We start from the raw sequence: 24,865 nt of genomic DNA on the forward strand, positions 1-24,865 counted from the left end.
CCCAGGCCTCCTGGAGGCCCTCCCTGCTTCCCCTTTGGGTTGCCCCAGCCTGTTCCTCCCTTCAGCTGGATGCTAACCCACTGGGGCTGGGGGTGTCTGTGTCTGGCTGTCTCACAGACTGGGGGCGCTCAGCATTGGGCCAAATCACCATCCTTTCCTGCCCCAGAATGATCTTTCTAAAACTCAGACCCCTCTAAAACATGCCCTCTCCAGCTCACACACCCTCCATGGCTCCCAACTGCCCACCAACGTAAGCCCAGCTCCTTGGCTTGACTCATCTCCCAACTTCCTCTCTCCCCTGCTTTCGTAACCCTCCTGCCCAGCCCTCTCTGTTCATGATGCTCCCTCTGCTGGGTACACTCTTCCCTGCTCTCACACCTGTCTCCTACCACTCCAGGCTGCCCGGAAAGGCCCTTCTAGTCACCTCATTTCCCACATCATGTCATTCCCTCCTTTAAACCCTGCTGGCTCCCTCAGTGGGGCCAGGCACCACAGGCCTGAGCTGCCCTGGGGTGGCACACGTACCTGCTGGGGGATCAGGAGCTGGGCTGCGGCAAGGCGTGGTGGGGCTGGGGGAGAGGCTGTGGGTGGGTGACCCCGGGAGGCTTTCGCTGGATGACAGGGAGTGGTGGAGGCCGGAAGAGAAGCTGCGGCTGGTGTGTAGCACAGAGGACTGTTTTGAGATCTTCTTGAAGAGCGACTTCCGCCTGAGGGTGGGAAGCCCTGATGCTTCAGAACCCACGCCCCCAGTAGCCCGGGGAGCTGGCCCCCGGGTCCTCCACCAACACTCCGTGGAGGGCCCACCCGCTGCTCACCGGTCCTGTGTCTCCCGCCGGCGGCTCCGTTTGCTCCGGCGTGCCATGCGGCCCTTGGCCACATTCTTCCGGGCGGGGCCCACCTTGATGGAGGTGTTCTCCAGGGCGGTGGTCCGGAGGGCGATCTTGTTGCCGCTCTGCAGGAGGGATGGCGAGGGGTCACCTGGATGCCTCCCATCTAGGGAGCCACCCACCCACCCGCCTACCTCCTCATCCATCGAAGCCCCCGAGCCTATCTGCCCACTTCTCCCCTAATGACCCACCACCCGGTAGGCCAAAGGTACATGTCCGCCATCTGTCCGTCCATGCAACGAGCTGCCCATCCACCCACCCACCCACCCACCCACAGGTCCTAGGAGCTATCCAAACAAGGCCCTGCCTCCTGGCCTGTGTCTGCCTCCCTACCGCCAGGCCTCAGCCCCGGAGGACGCCTGATCTGAGGAAGACGAAGACAGTATGGATATCCCCAGCCTCATATGGTCAGGGTGAGCCAGAGGGAGGGCCAAAAGTAGGGGAACCTGGGGGACTAAGAAGGAGGTACATCCTGGGCAGAGTGGAGGGGACATGCAAGGCCTGGAATTGGGCCCAGGTGTGGAAAGGTGTGGTTCCAGGGCGAGAACCTCAGCATCAGGGGCTGTCAGGGGGTCAGAGGAGCAAACCAGAGGGTAGGCAGTGGGGACAGATCGAGGGCCCTGAGGATGGACAGGGGATAGGGGTTCTGGGAGCCCCCAGGGTGGGCAGTGGTGGGCGCTGTACCTTCAGCAGCAGCTCAACAACATCCATGTGCACCAGCCCCAGGACTGACTCCCCGTTGATGTGGGTGATGAGGTCCCCGGCTCGCAGGCCCGCCTCCTGGGCGGGGCTTCCCTCCTCCACATTCTGGGGGTGAGGGTGGATAGTAGCGTCAGTGCTCTGGGGCCCCACAGCTGGAGACCCCTTGCCAGCTGGGTCAGCCATGGGACCCCAACAAGCTGCTGCCTCCTGTGCTGTTTCCTTGACCTTGGGGGCTGTTCAGAGAGTGACTGGTGGGGAGGGAACAGGCCCTGGGCTTGGAGGAGGCAGGACGACACTCCCACTGTGCATCTGTGGGCAGGGGCTAGGAGCTTCATGCCCAACTGAGGTCTCTAACCCTCTGTCCATCCCTGTCCATCTTGCCCAAGCCCCCCCCATAAGGAAGAGGGACTGCAAAGATCCAGGTGGCACCAGCTCCCTGCCCTGGGCTCCAAAACCTTGCAGGCAATGAGACTAGAAAGTGCGGCTCCAAAAGTGAAGCATCTTGCCAGGGGGAAGCTAGACTCAAACCAGGTCCCGCCCTTCCTGCTCACCAGACCAACTTACCCAGACAACGTGGTGCACGGTGTAGACATCGCTGTCGCCCATGTAGACGCGGATGGCCCGCAGGCTGAAGCCGTACTTCTTGCCTGAGCTGTGGATGACAATGGGGGGCCGCAGGCTGCCACACACGGGGGACGGGTCTCGGCTTGGAGAGGAGTCTCGGGACGATGGGTTCGAGGACAGTGAGCGTGGGGACAGAGGGCTCATGAGGGGGCCGCCGCTGCCATCATCTGCAGGACCAGGGTTGGGAGGGGGTCACTCCCTTGCAGGGACCAGGGCCAGGAGGGCAGCCCCCCACCAAGCTGATCACTCTAGCTGCTTTCCTGTTGTTCCAATGCCCCCAGCACGGCCCCCGCCCCTGCCTGGCCTTTGCACATGCAGTGCCCTCTGCCGGGAATGCCAGTCCCCCAGCTCTCCCTGGGACTAGCCGCTTCCCCCGTCCCGTGGCACGGCCCCAACCCAGGGGTCAAAACAGACATGGACAGACAGGCAAAGACAAGGCTGGGCCATGCGTGGTACCGGCTGTGATGATGAGGGACAGGGCGGACACTGAGGCAGACTTGGGTACGCGGCCCCCGCTGGGGGACACCCGAGACTTCTCTGGAGCTGGGTCCCTTGAGCCCCCAAGGCGGCGGCCCCGACCAGCATCCAGGGCCCGTGGTGTCGAGTGTCGCGCACCAGTGCTGTTGCTTCGTAGGCGTGCGTGGCTGAGGGCGGCTGTGTCGGCTAGGGGTCAGCAGGGTTGGCGGTCAGCCTGGCCGCTCTCACCACTCCGCCCCCTGCCCTCGGGAGGCAAAGCCCCTTCCTCCCCAGTCAGCGTGTACACCGTTCAGCCTCCTCCTGGCCTTTCTTCAGGCAGTTCCCCCTTCCTACACTTCCTTCCTGCCCTGCTCTCCCTGGAAAGCTCCACTCTTCAAGTCCCCTCCTCTAAGAAGCCTTCCCCCAGCCCTCAGACCCCTACACCCCTCTCAGAGCTCCCCAGCCTCATCCCCTTCTCCAGTCCCATCCTGACCCCATGAAGCTGGGGGTATCATCCCTAGACTGGGAGTAACACTGAGGCCTGAGGCCTCTCTGGAGCCCTGGCGTCTCCTATCTTAAAGCCTTTGTTAGACAAGCGAATGGTCTCTCTGTAGAGCTCCTACTCAGCCTTCAAAACCCATCTCAAATAGTCCCTCCTCTGGGAAACTTTCTACAATACGATCCCTCCCATCTGGGACCTCACCTACCAGAAAGGCTTGAGGGCTTGGGCATCACTGGGGTGGCTGCTGGGGGTGGATCAGGCTCCCCCAGAATGAAGATGGGCCTCTTGGGGCCTGCAGAGGCTGGGCTGGCTCCCTCATCCTCTGACGAGAAGGCAAACTTGGGCATTGTGTCCAGGATAATAGTATTCAAGAGAGATGGGCTAGGGCCCCGCTCAGGCTGGGAAGAAGATGACTGGCAGGAAGAACCAGAGGATGTCCAGGACCTCAGTCTGCAGCAGAGGAGAGCCAAAGTCACACTTGCCAGGTACCCTCGCCCCAGGACACCCAGTCACCCCTAGTGGCCATATTTTAACTCTCAGCTTAGAAACAGAGGTAATTTGGGGCGCCTGGGTGGCTCAGTTGGTTAAGCGACTGCCTTCGGCTCAGGTCATGATCCTGGAGTCCCGGGATCGAGTCCCGCATCGGGCTCCCTGCTCGGCGGGGAGTCTGCTTCTCCCTCTGACCTTCCTCCCTCTCATGCTCTCTGTCTCTCATTCTCTCTCTCTCAAATAAATAAAAAAAAAAAAAAGAAAAAAAGAAACAGAGGTAATTTGTAAATGCGGGGTGAATTCCCTCAGCATGCTCGGTCCTCTGTCTGCCCAGAGAATTTCTGTCTTTTATTATTATTTTTTTAAAGATTTTATTTATTTATTTGACAGAGAGAGACGCAAGCAGGGGGAGTGGGAGAGGGAGAAGCAGGCTTCCCGCTGAGCAGGGAGCCTGACATGGGGCTCAATCCCAGGACCCCGGGATCATGACCTGAGCCGAAGGCAGACGCTTAACTGACTGAGCCACCCAGGCGCCCCTCTGTCTGTCTTTTAAAAACCCAGCTTCCAACACCCCTCCGTTAGCAGACATTGATTGTTTTTCTGTTGAGTCTGGTCTTCGAAGAATGAACAGGAGTTTGTCAGCAAAGGGTATTCTGGAAGAGGGCAAGCAAAAGCCTAGCAGTATGACCGCGCAGTTGCTCTATGCTCGGTGTGGTCTGGGGCACAAAGCCAGGGGGGCCACGTTGGCGGGGCTCTGACACGCCAGCCCACGTGTTTGATCCTTTCCGACTGGGCCACGGGAAGCTCTGTCCAGCATTAGACCTTGTGGTACCCCCCTCCCGGCAGGCTTGGTGGCTGGATCTGCGCACGCTCCCCAGCCCACCTACCGGATCTCCACGCTCAAGCGGCGGCCGGACTCGCCCTCACCGCTGCGCTCCCACCCTTCCTCCCGGTCCTCACTGAAGCTCCGCTCAGCGAAGGTTGGGGTGGGCTGGGCGGCCAGGAACTCGGAGCTGCTATAGACCTGGCAGCAACAGAATATAACGATAAGGACACGGAGACAGGCGGCCACACCCCTGGGGAAGAGCCGGCTTAGTTGAATGCTTCCTATAAGCCCGATGCTTCCTTGTGAGTCATTTCCTTCTATCCATGCTCGCCACATCCCTAAGAACAGAAGAGTCTTTAGCCCACTGTACAGATGGAGAAACTGAGGCTCAGAGGGCCCTGGCTACCAACGGGGCCACAGCCGGGGTTCCTGCTGCTGATCAGGATGCTCTGCGTGGGTCTCAGGCCCGCAAGCAGCACAGAAGGTTTTTTTCATCCAATTATAAACGAAGGAAGGCGCTTAAGCTGGTGAGGCTCTAAAGTAAGCAGTGAGAGAGCAGCACTGTTCACAAGCACCTCAACACAGGCACACCCCGAATGTCCATCGACGGAGGGGTAAACACAGTGTGGCCCATCCACGCAACGGAATAGCACTCGGCCATAAAGAGGAACCAAGCTCTGACACGGGTCGAAGACGTCGTGCTGAGCGCAAGAGGTCAGACATGAAAGGCCACATGTTATATGATTCCACTTAGGTGAAAGATCCAGAATAGGCAAATCCAGAGACAGAAGGCAGATTGGTGGTTGCCAGGGGCCGGGGGAGGGGGGCAGGGGAGTGACTGCTCGTGGGGGCGGGGGTGATGGAAAGGTTCTAGAGCTAGACAGAGGTGATGGGTGTCCAACATTCTGAATGTACTAAATGGCGCTGAACTGTACAGTTTAAAATGGCTAGTGTGGTACATTTTATATGTATTCTTACCACAATAATAATTAAAAAAAAAAAAGGTAGACGAACACCCCCCCCCCCGCCCCCCACCCCCCGCAGTGAACATCTTGCAGGTTTCCTGAGTGCTAGCTGTGTCTAGGCCCCGGGCCCACCTTGCTGAAGCGGTGGGAACAAGACGAGAACTGAGGGATCTCTGTGGATGACTCCTCGTCATTGGTCTCTTCATCCTCTGAGCCCAGGTGGCGGTAACGTTCCGAACGTGCTGGGGAGGGAAAGGCACGTGCAGCCCACCTGATGCCCACAGGCGGCTGCAAGGGCTGTGGGGTGATGTGGGAAGGGTGTCCCAGGCGGGGAGACACTGTCAGGGCAAAGGCATCGAGGTGGGACCATGGCTGGTGTATTTAGGGACCACAGGAGGCTTGAGTTGCAGAGTGAGTACCTGGCAATAAACAACCCAGCTGCATCCCTACGATCTACAGGATCGTGGGTGGGAATTCTTGTGTCTGACCCTCAGTCTTCTCACCCCTGAGATGGGTCACCCAGAAGTAGGTAATACTGGGCATCTTAAAAGGATGCTCCCCATTTTACAGAAGAGGAAACAGATGCTCAGAGAGGACCTCTGACATGCCCAAGAGCACACAGCAAGGTCTGGAGGAGGTGCTGGAAACCGAGGACATTTCATCTGCTTGGCTGGAGCCCCAAGTGGGCAGAGGAAGACTTGTCTGAGCCCACCCACAGTGTTGGAGGGGTTCCCCCCACAAAGCCCAGCAAAGCGCCCCACCCTTCTGTGTGACAGACAGGGCTCCGTGCCTGGTCAAGGCTGGACACTCAGGAGGCTGAACCTGCTAGGGATGTCAGGTCAGGGTCTGCCACACTCAGCGCCTCGGTTTCCCCTCCTGCAATCCAGAAGGATGCCGTGGCCTCCTGACCCCGGATGCACAGGAAACCAGCCGGGGGGGTGGGGGGGTTGGGTGGGGCAGCTACCAGCAGACATGCTCTGATTTCTCAGAAAGCTCAGGAAGTCAGAAGCTCCAGGCTCAGGGCGAGGCGGCTGGGTGGAGACCCTGGCAGACACCCCACACCGTCTCAGGCAAATGTGGGACAGCAGAGTCCGCCCCCTTGACCCCTACTTACTGTCAAAGTAGCTGGTGTCGTCCTCGGCTTCAAGCTGTGGCACAAACTCAGCTTTGTGTCGCAGAAGCCCGGCCCAGTCCAGTGTCCAGAAGAAGGGGTGCTGCTTTACCTCGTGGGTGCCACCTACGGACATGCCCAGCTCAGCCCTGCAGCCCCCCGTCCCCACTGCCCCCTGGGTCAACTAGGAGCCCAAACTTGGCCAACACAGAACCATAAAGATGGCGAGGGGAGCAGCTGCTGTTTCAGCATCTGAAGAGGGACGGAGCCGGGGCTAGAACCCAGGCCCTGCTCTTGCCTCTGCTGGATTCTGAGATCCCACCACCCGGAGAAACCCCAGAGCCCTAGGAGGGCTTCCTTCCCAGGCCTTTTCCATGCATTTCTACTCCATGGAGTAGACTGACTGCGTGAAGGTATCCTGTTCCCCAGCCTGAGCCCTTGTGGTCCTCTCCAGTGGCTAGGCTTCATCATGAACGTGACCTGTAGTGGCTGGGTAATGAGGTGCTGCAAGAGTCTCAGTCCCTTAACCATTAATTAGGTGGCTAAGGAAATTGGAACAGTGGGATCCACTGGGCTGGGCCTTTGAGGACCTGAGGACACAGCCCATGATGACCTTGCAGGCTCCCATACTCAGCCTCAGTGCCCCTTGTCTGCATCAGACCCAGCTACCTGTTAGCTCCTGGTGAACTCCTATGTATCCTTCAAAACCCCAGCCCCAAGCCTCCCTCCTCTATGTAGTCTCTTGAGTTATTGCTTCCCCAGTCCCCATCCCCCTCCTGCCCCCCCCCATCACATACCAGTGCCCAGACGGTCCAGTGGGCTCTGTCGGAGCAGCCTGGTGATGAGGTCTTGGGCATCAGCTGGGAGGGCCTCATCCCCTTCTGGCCACATGATCTCATCTAAAATGAGAAGAAGGGAAAAAAAATTAAATTAAATTAAATTAATAAAATGAAATAAAATAGGAGAGGGAGTGAGAGGGTGAGGATAGCCCTTCATAGCACCTCCAACCACCTCCCCTCACTCACTGCACACCAAGCCATCGGCCTCCTCTGTTCCTTCAACACGCCAGGCTCAGTCCCACCTACAGCCTTTGCTCCGGCTGTACCCCTCCACCAGGGCCGTACCCCTCTTCTACTTCTGTGGCCCCCTCTCGCTCCTTCAGGCTTTGCTCACACTGTCACCTCAGCGAGGCCTCCGTGACCCCCTATTTAAGGCAGCCCCCACATCTGGTACCCCATCCTCTCCCCTCTTCCTGCTTTTTTTCCTTGGCATTTTTTTGTATCTGATGTTCGGTAATTTGCTTATTGATCTCCCTCACTGTCTGTCTTGCCCTTGGCCATGTCCCCAGTGTCCGGCTGGGGCTAGGCACCCTGTAGGGGGGCTGCTGCCCAGAGCCCCAGTGGGGCCAAGACTTGAACCGCGGCCATGGTGGGGGAAACGCACCACTGACCACCTGGCCAAAGAGTTCCTCGGGGGTATCTCCGAAGAAAGGCACACAGCCCACCAGGAATTCATAGAGGACAACACCCATGGCCCACCAGTCCACCGGCTTCCCGTAGCCCTGGCGGAAGATCACCTCGGGCGCGATGTACTCAGGCGTCCCGCACACCTGGGTCAGGCAGAATGGGGAAAAGGAGGATGGCCTCCAACTCCAGAGAGGCCACGGGAGAGATGGAGAGGTCGAGGCCAGGCTGGGCACAGGGGTGGAGAGAATGGTGGGGGAGGGGGAGCAGTTTATCTTCTCCTTTGTGCTGCAAAATCTCCCCATGTCCTGAGGGTCAGGATCCAGACAGAGGGAGGTGGTCCCGCCCCCACGGCCCCCTGCCCACCCGCACACCTGCTTGTCCACGAACTCCCGGGTGTCCTTCTCGATGTGGCCCTCGTAGAGGTTGGTGGCCATGCTCATGAGCCCAATCTTGGACAGGCCAAAGTCGGTCAGCTTGATGTGGCCAAGTGAGGTGATGAGTAGGCTGTGGGCGGGTGGGTGGTGCACTCAGGGCCGGGGGCCCGAGGTGCCTGGCCGCTCATGCCACCCCAGAACTTGGTGCCACCCCAGGTGGGCTGAGGTCCAGCCAGGGCAGCTTCACTCCCCGGAGGGGGTCTGAAAGAGCTTCCTGAACACAGGCACATTATCACAAGAACCAGTAGGTCTTGGGCGGTATTTCAAATCTGGCAAACATCTTGGTGCACCTACTGGATGCGTCCGCTGTCGCTGCTGAGCACCAACTGTATACTCCACTGTCCAAATACAAATTTCCTGAGAATCACTCCGTCTCCCAACTGTGCGTTAAAACGTCTGAACACCTACTGGGTGGATCTAAAATACATGTTTGTACATGTGTCCATTCTTTTTAACAAACTAAACGCTTTGCAAGCACTTATTGTTTACATTCCCTGTTGAACAATGAACACACTTTGAGCATCTGCTGTATACAGAAATCTTTCTGTGCACCTCATGAGGAGACCCACTTTTAAAAACTTGGACACCGGGCGCCTGGGTGGCTCAGTCGTTAAGTATCTGCCTTCGGCTCAGGTCATGGTCCCAGGGTCCTGGGATCGAGTCCCACATCGGGCTCCCTGCTCCACGGGAAGCCTGCTTCTCCCTCTCCCACTCCCCCTGCTTCTGTTCCTGCTCTCGCTATCTCTCTCTCTGTCAAATAAATAAATAAAATCTTTAAAAAAAAAAAAACTTGGACACCTACCATGTACCCTGCTTTTCAAGTTTTCCCATCAGCTTAAGTACATACACGTTTTGCTAGGTGATAGAACCACATGGACCATCTTTATAAAATCACATTTTTTTTTTTTAAGGTTTTATTTATTTGACAGAGAGAGACACACTGAGAGAGGGAACACAAGCAGGGGGAGTGGGAGAGGGAGAAGCAGGCTTCCCGCGGAGCAGGGAGCCCGATGCGGGGCTCAATCCCAGGACCCCAGGATCATGACCTGAGCCAAAGGCAGACGCTTAATGACTGAGCCACCCAGGTGCCCCATAAAGTCACATTTTTATGTACCTCCTGGTACACGGGCTGCTTCATTTCTAGAGAACTCACTGTGTATATCCAAGCTGTTTGATAAACCCTTTATTTGGCACATCCTGTATACCTCGACTCTATAAAAAAAATAATTCTGTGCACCTACTATGTGCAGCCACTATTTTTAAAAATAAGAGATGTTTCTTGAGCAACTACTGCGTACATCAACTGAGGAAAACCATTTTGGTGTAGCCCCCAGGTGCAGTTAAAACCAAGGGCTTGGGGTGCCTGGGTGGCTCAGTCGGTTAAGCAGTCTGCCTTCGGCTCAGGTCATGGTCCCAGGGTCCTGGGATCGAGCCCCGCCTCAGGCTCCCTGCTCAGCGGGAAGCCTGCTTCTCCCTCTGCTGCTCCCCCTGCTTGTGTTCCCTGTCTCACTGTGTCTCGCTGTCAAATAAATAAATAAAATCTTTAAAAAAAACAAAATAAAAATAAAATAAAATTTAAAAAAATATCAAAAACCAAGGGCTTAGGCAGCCCTGGGGCCATCCACTGTTAAGACAACCAATACTTCTGGAGTTCCTATGGGCACATGCCTGTCTAAAAAACATTCACCTCTTGAACACCGACTATATGAGCTATTTAAGAAAAATGTTTTCCTTCTTAGAAATGAAGTGCTATGATGCCGGGGATATGCTTCAAATTACCCATCCTGGGGGGAGGGGGGAGCTGGAAGTGGGAGCAAGCAGGACTGGGCGAGTGTTGGAAGCTGCAGGATCAGGATGGATGTGGGGAGTAGACGGCGGGGGCACTGGACCCTTCTGTTCTGGGCTGAACTGTGTATCCCCAAATTCCCATGTGGAAGTCCTCACCCCCAGGAACTACAAATATGACCTAATTTAGAGGGACGATGGTCATGTGACTAGTTAAATGAGGACGTCCTAGAACATAGTGGTCCCGCATTCAATAGGACTGGTGTCCTTATGAAAAGGGGACATGTGGACACAGACATGCAGAGGGAGGACACCACGTGAAGGCCGGAGTGATGCTGCCATGAGCCACGAAATCACCAGAAGCTGGGGGAGAGACCTGGAAGAGATCCTTCCCTGGCACCTCCAGAGGCAGCCCTGCTGATACCTTGATCTTGGACTTCTGGCCTCCAGGACTGTGAGAATACACTTCTGTGGCTTCAGCTGCCTAGTCCATGCTACTTTGCTCTGATGGCCCTAGCAAATGAATGCACCTTCTCTTGACTTCGGGATGTATTTGAAATCTTCCAAAGTGAAAAAAAAATTTTTTTTTCTCGAGCACCAGTTATGTGTGCCCACGTCCCTGAGCCCTCTGGGGCTGGACACTTTCCTGAGCCTTTTTGCAGATGAGGGTCCCGAGCCTGGGAGGGGCGGGTCCTGCTTTGGGGTTTAACCTGACACACTCGGGAGACCCCACCCCTCTCTAGGATGATCCACAGAGTTCTGCTGGGCACAGGGCATCCTCAGAGTGTCGAACACAGAGGTCCAGGTATACAACAGGTGCCAAATACACACTTTATCTTCTGAGTTGCTGGCAAACTACGAGATGCCCTGGAAACAGGCAGGGCTCTTAACGCTTCTGTTCACACCTCCACGGAGCAAGTATCTTCATCTGAGAAAGGGACAGTAGGTGCTCAATGCTGCTCTCAAAACAAAAACTTTAATACAAAGGCAGCTGAAGTGTTCTGCGCCTGGCACACAGCCATCGCCTAATAACTGTTCCTCTAATCACCTTATACAAAGCTGGTGCCCCATGAATTTACGCACCAGATTTAAAAAAATGTGCTTTATAAATCCAAAGGGGTCATCATTGTGAGAGGAGTTAGTCATACTGCCATCTGGGTTCCTGAAAACGAGCACATGTCTAGGTATACAGCAGCTGCCAAATACACATCTGCTTTGTTTTCTAAGCTACTCACAAACTGCAAGATGCCTGAAAACACGCAGGCTCTTGACATTTCTGTTCACACCTCCACGAGGCCAGAACCCGAGAAACTCGAGGTTCTTGCCTGGTATCCACAGGGCACGTGATATAAGAACAGCCCCTGGGGGCACCTGGGTGGCTGAGTCATTAAGCGTCTGCCTTCGGCTCAGGTCATGATCCCAGGGTCCTGGGATCGAGCCCCGCATCAGGCTCCCTGCTCGGCAGGAAGCCTGCTTCTCCCTCTCCCACTCCCCCTGCTTGTGTTACCTCTCTTGCTGTCTCTCTCTCTGTCAAATAAATAAATAAAATCTTTAAAAAAAAAAAAAAAGAACAGCCCCTGGCTCTATGAATAGCAGGTACTCAATTAATGCAGGCAAGAATGCCTTGCAAATTATGTAGGGGTTACAAAGCATGAAGGATTATTCACACATGTGTCTTACAGTCACCCATAGAGGACCCGGCATGCAGCAGGTGCTTCTTAGGTGCTAGAGTAAAATAAACCTCCTGAAGCTCTCAATAAACACGTTCTCTTCCTTTCTTGCCTGCACGAACATACAACAGGTGCTCAAGACATGCACGGTCCCTTCCTTCACATGTAAGGTCTTGCAAAGGGCATATCCCTGCTCCCAGTATATAGATGGTGCCTCCTAAGTGCACGTTCTCTCCCCTTGGAGCAGCAGCTCTGTGAGTGCACGGTCCCTTCCCCTGTGTATTTTGTGCATCCTAAAGGGCACATTCTCTTTGCCTGGCAGCCCCTCCATAAATGTACTATCCTTCCCTTGCATACAACAGGTGCCTATTAAGTACCTGATCTCCTCTGTACACACCAGGTGCCCAACATTGCCACTGTTCTGTGTCTTCCTGTCACCAGAGGCCCCAGGGGCCAGCAGAATCCAGACAGGCGGGGCTCTGCGAAGCCCCACACCCCAATCAGAGGCGCTGCTCCCCCCTTCTCCCACCCCAAGGCCCCAGGCTGCTCACTTGTCAGGCTTGAGGTCACGGTGCACAATGCCATAGTTGTGTAAGTATTCGAGTGCCAGCACCGTCTCGGCGAAGTACATGCGGGCCATGTCCACGGGCAGTGGGCCCATGTTCTTCAGGAGCGTGGCACAGTCGCCGCCTGTGGGGGGCGCAGATGCATTCACAGAGGCCCTGGGCTCTACAGCCTCGCCCTGGGGCTTCCAGGACCACTCCAACCTCCTGCAAAACGTCCCCAGTCTGTACTGAACCAAGGTGGGGAACCAAGTGGGGCAGGAGGGAGGGCAGATCTCGACTCCTGATTCTCCCCCTGGAAGGACAGCAGCTCCGTAAGGGCACAGTCCCTTACCCTGTACACAGCTGGTGCCTCCTAAGTGCTCGTTCCCTCTCCTTGCATAGAAGCACCTCGATCAACACACACCGCTACACTCACCTGAAGGGCCTGCTCATTCTTAAACGGCAAACTTGCTCCCACAACTCCTCTTCCTGGCCCCCAACCATCCTGGCCCTTCCAACCCCTACCTCCCTCCCTTCCCTGCTCTTACTTCTGGCCTTCAGGCCTCTGCTCACTAGTACCCCCTGCCAAAGGTGTCCATCCTTACCCTATCCCCCAGGGTCCTATTCTCACACTCCTCTTTAGCTCCCTCAGCCCCAACCCCACAGGATGGGCCCCTACACCACAGACTGAGGGTCCCCCAAGGCAGGCCGGGACCCCTTGGAGGACAGAGCAGACCCCAGCTTGGTCAAAGGATGGACTATCTTTTGGGTAGAGGGTGAGCTCCCCGTCACCGTAGGCATACAAGCCCTCGAGACCGCACCTTCCACATACTCCATGACCATACACAAGTGGCGCCGGGTCTCGAAGGAGCAGAACATGCTGACCACAAATGGGTTCTCGGCAAAGGTGAGGATGTCACGCTCCACAAAGACCTGCTGGATCTGGTTGCGAAGAATCAGGTTCTGCTTGTTGATCTTCTTGATGGCAAAGCGCTGCCGTGTGTCTCGGTGCCGCACCAGGTAGACAGCCCTGGGGGAGCCGGGGTCACTGAGGCCGGACACTGAGGCCCCCGCAGGCAGTGGGGCCTGGCCTGGGCCCAGAACCCAACCAGCCAGGCCTTTGCCCTTGCTGTGCCCTACATCCGGGACACCCTTTCTCCTTCCCCAGCCCCTCTCCGAAAGCAGCCCCCCTATGGGTCTAAGCTGCCCCTCCCTGGTGTCACATCGAGAAGCCAAAGATGGCCCCTAGGTTACTTCTTCACAGTAGATGAAGACCCGTTAGCTCAAAAGCCCCCTGGCACCAGGCTCAAATTGCTTTATGTAGAGGTGAAATGAGCAGATTTTGAACCATTTAGAGCTTGCCAAGTTTATCTAGTAAAACTGCCTCGAACTGACTAGCTATCTGTAAGATAAACCCTGGGGGCTATGAAGACCCCAAGCCGCTACTGCCTTTCGGAGCTGTCTGACCCAGACTCCTGGCCATGCTGCTGAGTGACATCACCTAGACGCATGAGCCCCCTCTCTAGTCCCCCCGCTGGATAGTCTTATGCTGTGCAGGACTCCCCCTCCCACCCCACCTCCACGCAAATCCATCAAAGTGGCACTAAGATAATGCTCACTGCATGCCCCTGCTGCCGCACGGCCATCTTTTTCCTTGCATGGTCCCGAAATACCTACAACTCCCTGTACCTGGGGCAGGTAACGGCCTAGACCATGGATGAGGCTGTCTGAGGCCCTGGCCTGGCCGTATCGCATCTCTACTTCCCTCGTCAGGCCTCAGTTTCCTATCTCCACACTCAGGGGCCACCCGGACCTCAGTCATCCCCATGGGCATCTGAGAAATGGGTCTATGGGGGACCCGAGGACTTACCCGTAGGCCCCGTTGCTAATGAGTTTGATGGTCTCGAAGTCGTTCTCACATGGCTTCCTCCGTGATGGGCCGATGAGGGCACGGCTCTAGGGGGCAAGAAGGGGTCAGGGTCCTGCCCCACCTCAGAGTAGGCCAGGCTCTCCCTTCCCTCGAGTCCCAACCACTGGGCCTCGCGTCTGATGCTACTTCCTCCTTCCAAATTTCTCCAGCTCAGCTTCTGAGTTCCTGAGCTTTGGCTCAAGCTATGTTTTCCTTCCAGAAAACTCCTATACATCCTCCAAAACTCCCCTTTCCGGTGCCCCCTCCAGTCTGCAACCACCATGGCAGGGTAGTCTCACTTGCCTTTACTTTCTCCCTAAAGTCTGGCATTAATAAGCACCTAGTATATGCAAAACCTCAACAAACCCAGCCCCTCCCATGGCCTCCTGGTCTACCTTGAAAAGAACAAGACAGGTGGGAGCATCAAAGCTCTGTGACTTACCTCCGGGGACTCAGGTGCTGGAGGCTGTCCTTCCTCTTCCAGGTGACTCAGAGGCACCATCTCTGTAAGACAAGGGAGGAGCCTCAAATGGGGCCTCCATGCCCTGCCCCTCGATCCCCCAGAGATTTCCCACGGCTTCCAAGGCTCATCCTGGGCTGGGGACATGGTGCCTCCCTGACCAGCTCCCATGATACCATCATTGAGCCCCTACGATGTCCAGGTCTTGGCCAAACCCAGGAGACCAGACTAAGCAACGGCTGAGGAACCTTCTAGAAGGACCAGTGGGAAGCCCAGCCTCTGAATGGCACAGCTGTCATCCTGGCTCCAAGCCTTGGGCCTGTTAACACAGGCTGTGACATGGGCCCTCTGGGTTTTGGCTCCTAATATCCTCCTCAGCTTAGGGTGTGGCCCAGAGGGAGCCCCCCCCGCCCCCCGCAATTTTCTGGCCCTAGGGCTTGGCAGAGGGGTGGTCCCGAGTGAGTGGTTGATGAACATGAACCATGATGATGGCAATAAAGACAGTCTCACAGTCACGGGACAGGGCTGGGATGGGACAGTGGAGTCTCACGGGCGAAGGAGGCCTGGGTTTGAATGCAGCCCCTTTCACTCCGTGGGTTCCCCCAGGGGGGCACTGGATAGATGATCTGCCCCACAGTCTCAGCTGCCAACTGCCTGGCCACTTTCTGCCTCCTCTGACCCTGGGGCCACCCAGGGCGCCACCTGCGTTATCTCCAGTGGACAGCCGAATACAGCCATGGCCACACAGCAAATCTATAAGTGGTCTGGCCTTGGGCCCACTGAGGTCTGAACCCCTGTTCAACCTCATCTACCCAGAGCCTCAGTCTTTCCAGCTTTAAACGGGGACAATGGCAGCTCGGTCCCAGGGTTAACACAGCAATGACGCTGGGTAGACACTGGCCCCAGCGCAAAGCCCTGCCAACCCCATCGCCTCCTCCCGGCTTCCCTCCTTCCTTGGCTCTAGCCACACCCCTCCTCCCGCTGTTCTGCCCACGCACCAGGCATGGTTCCACCTCAGGGCCTTTGCGGTCACCCTTCCCCCTGCCTGGTTCACTGCCTCTCTTCCCCAGATCTGTACCTGGTCACCTCTCCATCTGCCAGCACTCAGCTTACACATCGACCTTTCACCAGAGCCGCCTGTGACCACACCTGGACCAGGCCAGGTCGATGCTCCCCTAGTACCACGTCTCAGTTCTCCTGCCTCCGCTGTCTGAGGGGAGTTCTTGACCAGCCTGGTCCAGCCCACGGGTCATCCTGTCTGACTCCGAGTCTACCTCCTGGGCCACAGTCAGATGACATCGGGAAGGTATTTCATGAGATAATAGCAATGCTATTGCTCATGGTAGCTCCCTGGTCCATCTTAACTCGGCATCGGAGGCCCCAGCAGTTCGGAGGGTCTGGCGTGTGGCTGCCTGCCGCAGGAACCCCAGCGCACCTTCCCACAGTGCGCCCTGCAGGTGGCCGAGGGCAGGGCCCCAGAGAGACGAAGGACAGTATGGCAGCTGTGAAGTCAACGGGCTTGGGTTCGAATCACAGCTCTGCCCCAGCCTCTCCTTGGGTTTTCTCTTTCCACTCCCCTGTCAGCTCACCCTCGAGGGGGTCCTTAGCCAGGCCCAGCTGCCCGATGATGTACTGCGGCAGGTCCGTCTTGATGCCCTGGCCCTCTCGGGCCTGGCCCTCGGCAGCCTCCAGCAGGTGATAAAACTCCTCGGGGTCAAACTCCTGGGGGTGCAGAGAGGCTGGTCAGCCGGGGCTCAGTCTCACCTCCAGGCCTTGGCACATGCTGTTCCCTCTGTCCGGAGCAGCCCGAGGGGCGGCTCCAGCTCTCCCCTCCGAGTCTCAGCTCCTGACCCTTCCCTGGGGAAAGCAGCCCAGCCCAGCCTGGAGGTGCCCTGTGTGCCTCTCAAACCTCTACCCCAGGGGCAGTCTCCGGTACCTTGGCAGGACCGTCACCCGGCCGTGTGCGGAGACTCACCAGGCATTCAAGGAGCCTCGCTGGCCTCGAGATGATGATGAGCAGCTTCCGGACAAGCTGGACGATGAAGCCGACCTCCTCACTGTCCGAGCGCTCGTGGGCCTGGGGGCAGGTGGGTGCTAGTGTCACTTGCAGGTCCTGGGCCCTGGCCTGCCCGGGGACCCCTACACCTCCCCCCCCCACGCACATCTTGCAGCAGCCTCTCCAGCTTCTCCTGCATCTCCAGGAAGTAACGGGAGGTGACGAGCGCCTCTCCAGACTTGGCCAGGCAGTCGCGGGCCAGCTCGATGATCTGGTGGTGGATGAAGCCCAGGACGCCATCGGCCAGTGCCAGCCGGGCACCGGGCGCAAAGGCAGCCAGGAACTCCTGCAGACGGCCTTCCATCTGTGCCGTAGCCTGGGCAGGGTGGACGGGGCAACCTGGTCACTGGAGGGGGCTGGGGAGCAACACACAGATGGGGGCAAGAGACACAGCTGCAGGGAAAGACGTGGCGATGGGGTCAGAGAACTGGGGGGAGGGGAGAAGCAATATGCCTAGGTTGGGGGGGCGGTGGTTTGAGACAGAGAGATAGGGACAGACAGAAATGGGACAGAGGGGGATATAGAGCCAAGAAGACAGAATGCCACGGAGGGACAACATGGAGGGGAGTTAGGGCTGGTCCAGCCATCGGCACTGCCCACCTTGGGGAACCTCTCCCGGTACACATGATTCATCATGACGATTTCATTGTCAAAGGTCCCTGTCGTGCGTCCTGGGCTGTGGGGGGTGGACGACACACAGTCAGCTTGTGACATGGAACCAGAGACCCAGTCCAGGGGAGGGTCAAGGATCAGAGGCCAGGCTTGGACAGGGTCAGGGGCAGACATAGAGGAAGAGCCACAATGTGGGCCCCAAAGCCAGCCCAGGGAGGGGCTGGGGTCAGAGGTCAAGACCCACCTGAGGCTGCGGGAACGGGGGCGAAGGTGGGGTGAGCGGTTGCCGCCCTCCTCGTCAGCCACGCTCTCTGAGCTGCGGAAATGCTTGGACAGGAAGCATAGTTCATCCGGCGTCGGTTGGAAAGGAAGCTGGTGGAGGCGCTCCCGGGAGGATGAGCTCGACTGGCAGGAGGGGGTATCAGGGCCACGAGTTCACAGTCAGCGCCAAAGCCAGAACCCCAGCATTACCCGTCGAGGCCTAGGCTGCCTGCTGGTCACTGGATGGTAATATGCTCCTGCCTGGCTCCTATGCATCCCTCAAAACCCTAGCTCTGATGCCCCCTCCTCCAGCAAGCCTCCCTGCCTGCACCCTAGGCAACCCCAAGACTCCCTCTGGCCAGGCACTAACCCCATGGGACAAGGATGTCTGTGTCCTCCAGACTGGGGGCTCCTTGGGACTGAAGCTGGGTCTTTTCAGGGACCCATACATTGCCCAGAATGGGGCACAAAGGGGGCAGCCAGGATGTTGGCTGACTGGACAACTATCCAACACCTTGATAAAAACCAAAGATGTGTCCCGCCCCACCTCGCACCCGCCTGTCTGCTGGCCAAGGTGGGACTGTGGGTACCGAGACGGTGGAGCTGGGCGTGTTGGTTCCATAGCCAGAAGATGGGAGGGATGCAAGGGACCATCTTCTGCCGTCAGCCCTAGAGAGGAGAACCAGAATAGTTGGAAGGAAGGCATGGCCCCCATGGTTTGTGGGGACTAAAGACAGATACCATGGCTGGCAGATTCTGGCCCTGTTGGAGGAAGAATCTTCTGAAAAGGCTGAGAACAGAGATTCAAGGTGAACAAGTCCGCTATGTGTTTTCTCCTCATCCTTCAGACATCTCCTCTGGGAAGTCCTCCCTGACCCAGCTGCCAATGCATACCCCATCAAACTCCGACTTCTCTGAGTTGCAGCTGCTGGGATACATGCTGATCACCCCCACCAGACTGAGGACTCCCCAAAGGCCAGAGTCCAGCTTCCCCTTCCTCGGCCCCCAGCATAGGGTATGGCACGTGGCAAGTACTGAATAAATGTTACGGAGTGAATGAGTGACATTTAAGCGCCCGATACACAACAGGTCCTTCACCAGCTTTAAGTGAATTCATAACTTTTAGTGAATTAATAGTTTTTAGACTGGAAGGCGTGCCCTCCTCCTCCCCAAGGGCTCCCTGAAATTACCTGTCCACGCGCGGGATGTGGCTGCAGAAGGCCGTGCATGTTTGCCAGGGGCAGAAGCCAGAGGGAGAGACCACCACGGGGCAGGGGATAGGGGAGGTGAAAAAGTGAATGAGGAGGCAGGCCCAGCCACCAAGCACATGCCCCTGCCTGGCCCCTCACCAGCTGTGCTGACACCATCCCTCAAAGCCAGTGACCACTCACCTTCGGGCAAAGGGGAAGTTCACAGCAGACGCGGCTGAGAAGTTCCGAGGACTATCCAGGGGGCTGTTGCCTGCTGGGGAGGAGGCGGGGGACACTGAGTCAGAGGGGGTAAAGACAGTACGCCGCCCCTGCATGCTTGTTCCCGCACTCACCTGTGGGGACGGAGAGCGGAGACAGGGGCCGGGAAAGGGTCGGTGAGGGCGTTCCTACCACGAGGCTTTTGCGGTTCCCACTGCGGCAGCTGTCGGGAGAGGCGGGGACGGAGTCAGGCGCTGGCCCAGGCCTCTGAGCTCAGAGGACCACGTGCCCAGGCCAGAGCACACATATGGCTTTGGGGCAGGACGAGAAGCTAGGTGTGACCACTGCCACTCTGGCCCCAGCTGGATGCCCACATGGCCCCAAGCTCAGCCTTTGAGGCCTGGGATAGCCATTTTTGACAAATATTCCCTATTATTAAGATTACGGTGGTTATTATTGGTGGTGGCATCAAGCACTTCCGGCCTCCTGATGGACCCTGCCCATGTCCAGGAGCTCCTGGCTCGCCTTCTCACGCTTCTGTGTTCATGATCCCACCCCCACACCTTTGCCTATGCCGTGCCCACTGCCAGGAGCACTGACAAATAAGGCAAAGGGTGGAGAAGACCCTGGAGCCCACTGGGAATTGAGGCAGGTCCCCACTCCACCCCATGCACCCCTTCCCAGGCCCACGGCCCCAAATGTCTTGGCAACCCTCCTCCCCCGGATGCCCCCAAAATGCCAACATGACCCTTAAAAACCCTCAAGTCAGCATCTTGCAGCTAGGTCCCGTCCTACTTAACTTTTGCCCACGCATTTCCCTCCCTCCATCCCAGTTCCCTTCTTCCAGACCGCCCCCCCAACCCAGGCCACCCCCACCCTGGCCCAGCCTCTCCCACCTGTGCCCCAGCCCCAACCCCCCACCTTGGCAGAGGGAAATTGAGAGCAACCCCGTCTTCCCTCCCTCCCTGGTGCGGTCGCCCAGCAACAGCTCTGCCTGCTCTCGACAAGAGCATCAGCCCACGTACTCTGAGCCGCCAACGCAGCTCAGTGGCTCAGGGAGGAAGAGATGAAACCTCAGGGCCTCACAGGGCCAGGAATGGTGTCCCAGGCAGAAGGCACAGTGCAGACTGTGAGGCACTGTCCCAGACTGAAGGCACGGGACAGCATGGTCAGCAACCGACCGAGGCAACAAGACATCCAGCCTGTCCACGGCTCCAGGTGCAGCTGCCCTTCTGAGCCTCAGTTTCCCCATCTGTATACCTTGCAAGGTGCCGGGAAGATTTGATGAACTACATACACAGTGTTCAGCTTTGGGCCCAGCCCTGGGTAGACTGCGGTGGGCATGTACAGTGTCGTCTCTCTCCCCACAACTCCTGCAGGGCCTAGGACGCACAGCGGGAGGGCAGGCAATGCCTCCCCAGTGAAGTCAGTCACCGTTTGCCCATCCCAACAGCCCCGGAGGTGGGAGAGACCACCTGCACCCATTTCCCAGCCTAGGAAACTGAGGCCACAGATGTCAACAGCCGCAGGGAACTGTCCTGTTCGTCTGATGTGCAGAAGCAAAAGTGAAACCCACAGGTTCCTGCAAAACTTCCTGCCAACAATCCCCCGCCCCCCATATAGCCGCCAGTCCCACATCCTCTCCCAGCTCTCATCTGGGTCCTCAGCCCCACGCTGCACCATTTGTCACAGCAGCAGCCTTGGGGAAATACTTGGCCCACCTCCCTCTTGTGCTCAGGTGGGGCCTTCTTGAAAACACAGCCATATCTGAGGTCTCAGAGGGGAACCTGGGCGTCATTTGTTCACTTGCGAGCATCGGTCAAGTGTCCACTATTTGCTCAGCCCTCCCTGGAGAAGGCCCACGACCTTGAGAAGCTGCCTGGCCATTCAATAAACACCCATGTGGGACAACACAGAGTGAGAATATGGCAGGAAACATGGCCTGAGGCCAGCTGCCCCCACCTGATCCCTGAGGTGCCCCTAAGACCTCTGTAACTCCACAGGAGCTGGGAGAAGAGTCTAAGCCCTGAACCTAGTATTTGGGGTCCTTTAGCAGCTGCTGTCCCTGCCCCGCCTTTGCCTGTGCTCCCCTCTACGAATGCCCCAACGAGAACAGAGAGGTTAAGGAACTGCCTGAGGTCACACAGCCAGGCAGTGGCTGAGCTGGAATTTGGACCCAAGTCCTGTAAAGTCCACAGCCCTTACTTGGCCTTTGCTTTTCAGAAAGGGAAACAGAGACTCCAAGACAGGCCAGGTTTTGCTGTGGTTAAACCCAGTATTTTTCCCGATTTACCCACTCCTGCCATGCCACCTGCACGCCAGCCTCCTGCAGCAAATATCTGCTTCTGAAACAATATTTCCGCTGACGGGGCCCAGGGGACAGACTAACTTCAGTTTTTCCAAGAAGATCCTCCCCAGGTCTGCCCAGGCCTAGAGACCCGGGTTCGAATTCTGACTCGGTCCCAACTCCTTGCTTCCTGTGTCACCACCCTAGCTGCGACCCTGGCAGGCAGACATCCAACTCCGGGTAACAGGGCGAAAGGAGGGTGTCTGGGCCCCTAGCGAATACCTTGATCCCAAAGCGTCCACCCTCTTCCCCCTACCGCCACACACAGCGGCCCTCGCCACGCCGCCGGGGTATACTTCTGGCAACTCGTGTTTGCTTGGCCGGCCGCCGCGCCTTTGCCCGCACGGTGCCCCCTACCTCTTGGAGCGCTGCAGCAGCGCGCCCTTGGCAAGGCGGCTCCGGTGGCCCGGCGCAGCCACCGCCGTCCAGTAGCTGGGGTCGGACATGCTGCTTCTCTTTGTGCCGCCGCCGCCGCCCGAAACCCAGGAGGCGCGGGGGCGCAGCCGGCGGCGGCGGGGCGCGAACCTCCGCGGCCGGATTGGCCCCGGGAGCCCCGCGGAGCGGGGCAGAGGGTGCGCGCCGCGGGGCTGGGGGTAGGGGGCGAAGAGGAAGCGCGCGCCCCAGAGCGCGGCCTGGAACCCCGCCCAGACGAGCGCGGGGGCGGGGCCTCTCGGGGGCGGGGCCCTTCGGGGCGGGGCGAGCGACGCGGAAGCGAGGCTGGCGGACCCGCGTGCTGCCTAGTGGGCTGGGCGTTGCCAGGGCCGCGGGCGGAGGGGCGGGGCGTTGCCAGGGCTGCTAGCAGCGGGGGCGGGGCGTTGGCGCCTCGTAGGTTAGGCCGTGGAACTTGGCCCCTTTCCCTGGAAATGTAAATCTGTTCACGTCCCCTTTTCCCTCTCTCCCCCCCGCGCTAACCCATTCTGAGTGGGGCACTTGAGAACTATCCAACGGCCTGGCCTGGCTCATGCTACCGCGCCCACGCTGGCTCCACTCCTCGGAACGTCCTTCCTGCCTGGCAAAATCCAGGGTCCCCTCTCCCAGGGAGCCTTTTCTTGTGTCTGGCTCTGTCTTCCCAAGGGTCCCAGCATCTCCCAGCACTAGACTGCCAGAAAGAGCATGTTTAGCAAACTGAGTCAGAGCATCTGACATGCTCTGCCTGTCTGTGTGATGGAAAGGCCATCAGCCTGGCTACAGTCAGGACTCCGCGGACACCTAATTTAACTTCTCACGCCTGTCTTCTCAATTGTAAGATGGGAGGGGAACCGGGTTGCAAGGTGGCACCCACAGTGCCTGATACATGTTTGATAAATGTTATTGTCAGGCTAACTTCCAGGCCTCTGCTTCTCCATCTAGAGATGTCCCTTCATGAAAATGGAATCAAATCAGAGGCACCGAAAGTGTTGGGAGTACAGTACCTGCTCACCATAGAAATAGGACTGCCTCACACAGTAGGCAGTGAATTAATGCTTCTTCCTCTCATGACAGTCCCAGAAGGCAGGGATAGTGTCACCCTAATGGTGGCCCCTTCCCAGGCCACATGACACTTCAGGAACCAACCCAAGAGGCCTGACGCTGAAGCCCAGATCCCACATCTGAGAAGAGAAGGCATAGAGAGGTGCTCCTGCCTGGTGTGTAACCCTAACTCTCCCCAACCCTCTTGCCACAAGTTTGCTTCTCGGATCTCTCAAGAGACTCCCCACCCTATCTTCATGGCCAGTGTCACTCTCAGGTATCTCCTGGGTGTGTCCTCCAGAATGCTCTCCATCTCCAGGTCCCCCAGGCCTGGGTCTCAAACACCCATATCTGGTCATTCACTCACTCAACATTTATTGAGTACCTACTGTGTGCCTGACCTTGTGCTAAACCCTGAGGACCCTGTCCTCAGAGGCCCCAAGTCTGGTTGAAGAGGCAGAGAGGAAACTGGACACAACGAAATGATCGAGGTAATTTCGAACCCTGAAGTCAAGGAAGGAAAGGAAAGAGGCAACAATGGCAAAGGATGACCTTAGCCCGGAGGCCTCTCTGAGGAAGTGACGCTATAGCCAGCCCAGACATTGAGAAGGAAGAGGAGCCAGCCATGGAAACAGTGTTCCAGGCAGAGGGCACAGCTTGGGCAAAGGCCCTGAGACAGGACTGAGGGGAAGATGCCAGCAGGACTTACCATGTAAGCCTTGTGCATTGCAAGAGGAGTGCAGTTGTACAGTGGAAGCAATGGGGAGCCGTGGAGGATGTGTGAGCATGGGAGGAGTGTGATCTGAACTGTTTGTCAGCTCCCCCACCTCCATGTCTGCCATGGGGAACAGGAGCTATCAGGGGCAGGAATACAGATGGCAGGAAGCTAGTGAGACGTTGTGACAGGGTCGGGGGGGGGGGGGGCGGAACACTGAGGCCTGGACCAGGGTGAAGCTGCGGAGAAAAGTGGGTAGATACTGGACTTGTTTTGAGGCCAATGGATGGGCCCTGCCGAGGGGCCAGATGTGGAAGGGAGGAGGGAAGCGGTCACTTCTGACCCTTAGGTATTCCATCTGAGCCACAGGCCAGGGACAGGGCTCCTGTGTGCAGGGAATGCAAGATCCCACAGGTCTGGGGACCCAAGGAGGGACAGAGTCATGGTCTCGTGTCACCCTATGCTGACATGCTGTGCCCACGAACCCTCCCCTCCATGTGTGCCAGGGACACACTGCTGCGCAGTCAGGAAAGGAACTACCCCCGCTCAATCCCAGCTGTGGCCGCACCCCGCACTGCCTACATGCCCCCCATTACGCCCACTGCTCTGGCATCCCCAGCAGCCACTTCTCCCACGCCCATCTGGCCTCGGTTTCCTCCTCTGCAGAACAGGGCTGCAGCTGACAATCCAGAGTGCCCGTGGCCACGGCAAAGGCCTCCCATGAAAGGCTGAGCCACTGATCTCTGGCACCAGCCCACTGCCCACCACATCCTGTTTCTCCCCGGCTCACACACCCTCCATGGGTCCTCACTGCTTTTACAGCAAAACCACACTTCTGGGTGAATCCCTCTCCAAGGGCTCAGATCCTAACCCTGTCTGCGACTCAGGATCTGCCCCCCTCTGCTGGTGCTAATGACTGTGTAAATGGCAAAGCCACAGTGAGCATACAGAACCCTACCCCCAACCCTTTCTTGGTCTGACCACCCCAGCCCTTCCCACCTGCCCATGTACTGTCCGCACCCCTCCCAGCCCCATCCGCTGTATGGTCTTTAGTACCCTGGAGAGAAAAATGCAAATTCTTCCTCTCTTTGGCATTCAAGGCCTTAGAGGGAACAGTCTTCTGACAATGCCTTTTGTTGTGACCTTGTCAGAGAGGGCCAAACTCGTGGCCTTCCTCAGTTACCT

General features: G+C 57.6%; 1 protein-coding gene across 6 annotated transcripts in view; it reads right to left on the reverse strand.

Moving 5' to 3' along the window:
• The window catches only part of MAST3 (microtubule associated serine/threonine kinase 3), a 30,674-nt gene that overhangs the window by 2,653 nt on the left and 3,156 nt on the right, over nucleotides 1-24,865 (reverse strand). The window contains exons 1-26 of one of the 6 annotated variants that reach the window (XM_044921953.1): nucleotides 21,874-21,962; nucleotides 19,304-19,392; nucleotides 19,152-19,224; nucleotides 18,951-18,971; nucleotides 18,351-18,429; nucleotides 17,744-17,904; nucleotides 17,488-17,563; nucleotides 16,994-17,203; nucleotides 16,807-16,908; nucleotides 16,421-16,553; nucleotides 14,814-14,875; nucleotides 14,333-14,418; nucleotides 13,284-13,492; nucleotides 12,469-12,607; nucleotides 8,400-8,532; nucleotides 8,006-8,171; nucleotides 7,360-7,461; nucleotides 6,566-6,688; nucleotides 5,584-5,693; nucleotides 4,548-4,684; nucleotides 3,377-3,621; nucleotides 2,670-2,876; nucleotides 2,154-2,380; nucleotides 1,572-1,694; nucleotides 816-952; nucleotides 526-707 (exon numbers count right to left, since the gene is read on the reverse strand). In XM_044921953.1, the coding sequence (XP_044777888.1) occupies nucleotides 526-707; nucleotides 816-952; nucleotides 1,572-1,694; nucleotides 2,154-2,380; nucleotides 2,670-2,876; nucleotides 3,377-3,621; nucleotides 4,548-4,684; nucleotides 5,584-5,693; nucleotides 6,566-6,688; nucleotides 7,360-7,461; nucleotides 8,006-8,171; nucleotides 8,400-8,532; nucleotides 12,469-12,607; nucleotides 13,284-13,492; nucleotides 14,333-14,418; nucleotides 14,814-14,875; nucleotides 16,421-16,553; nucleotides 16,807-16,908; nucleotides 16,994-17,203; nucleotides 17,488-17,563; nucleotides 17,744-17,904; nucleotides 18,351-18,429; nucleotides 18,951-18,971; nucleotides 19,152-19,224; nucleotides 19,304-19,392; nucleotides 21,874-21,962 (3,421 nt within the window). Of the gene's footprint in view, nucleotides 1-525; nucleotides 708-815; nucleotides 953-1,571; nucleotides 1,695-2,153; nucleotides 2,381-2,669; nucleotides 2,877-3,376; nucleotides 3,622-4,547; nucleotides 4,685-5,583; nucleotides 5,694-6,565; nucleotides 6,689-7,359; nucleotides 7,462-8,005; nucleotides 8,172-8,399; nucleotides 8,533-12,468; nucleotides 12,608-13,283; nucleotides 13,493-14,332; nucleotides 14,419-14,813; nucleotides 14,876-16,420; nucleotides 16,554-16,806; nucleotides 16,909-16,993; nucleotides 17,204-17,487; nucleotides 17,564-17,743; nucleotides 17,905-18,350; nucleotides 18,430-18,950; nucleotides 18,972-19,151; nucleotides 19,225-19,303; nucleotides 19,393-21,873; nucleotides 21,963-24,865 lie in introns of those variants that run through there. The other 5 variants (XM_044921952.1, XM_044921954.1, XM_021683264.2 and 2 more) reach the window with 5 other exon arrangements.

This window comes from Neomonachus schauinslandi, chromosome 1 (assembly GCF_002201575.2).
Source record: "Neomonachus schauinslandi chromosome 1, ASM220157v2, whole genome shotgun sequence".
Taxonomy (NCBI): domain Eukaryota; kingdom Metazoa; phylum Chordata; class Mammalia; order Carnivora; family Phocidae; genus Neomonachus; species Neomonachus schauinslandi.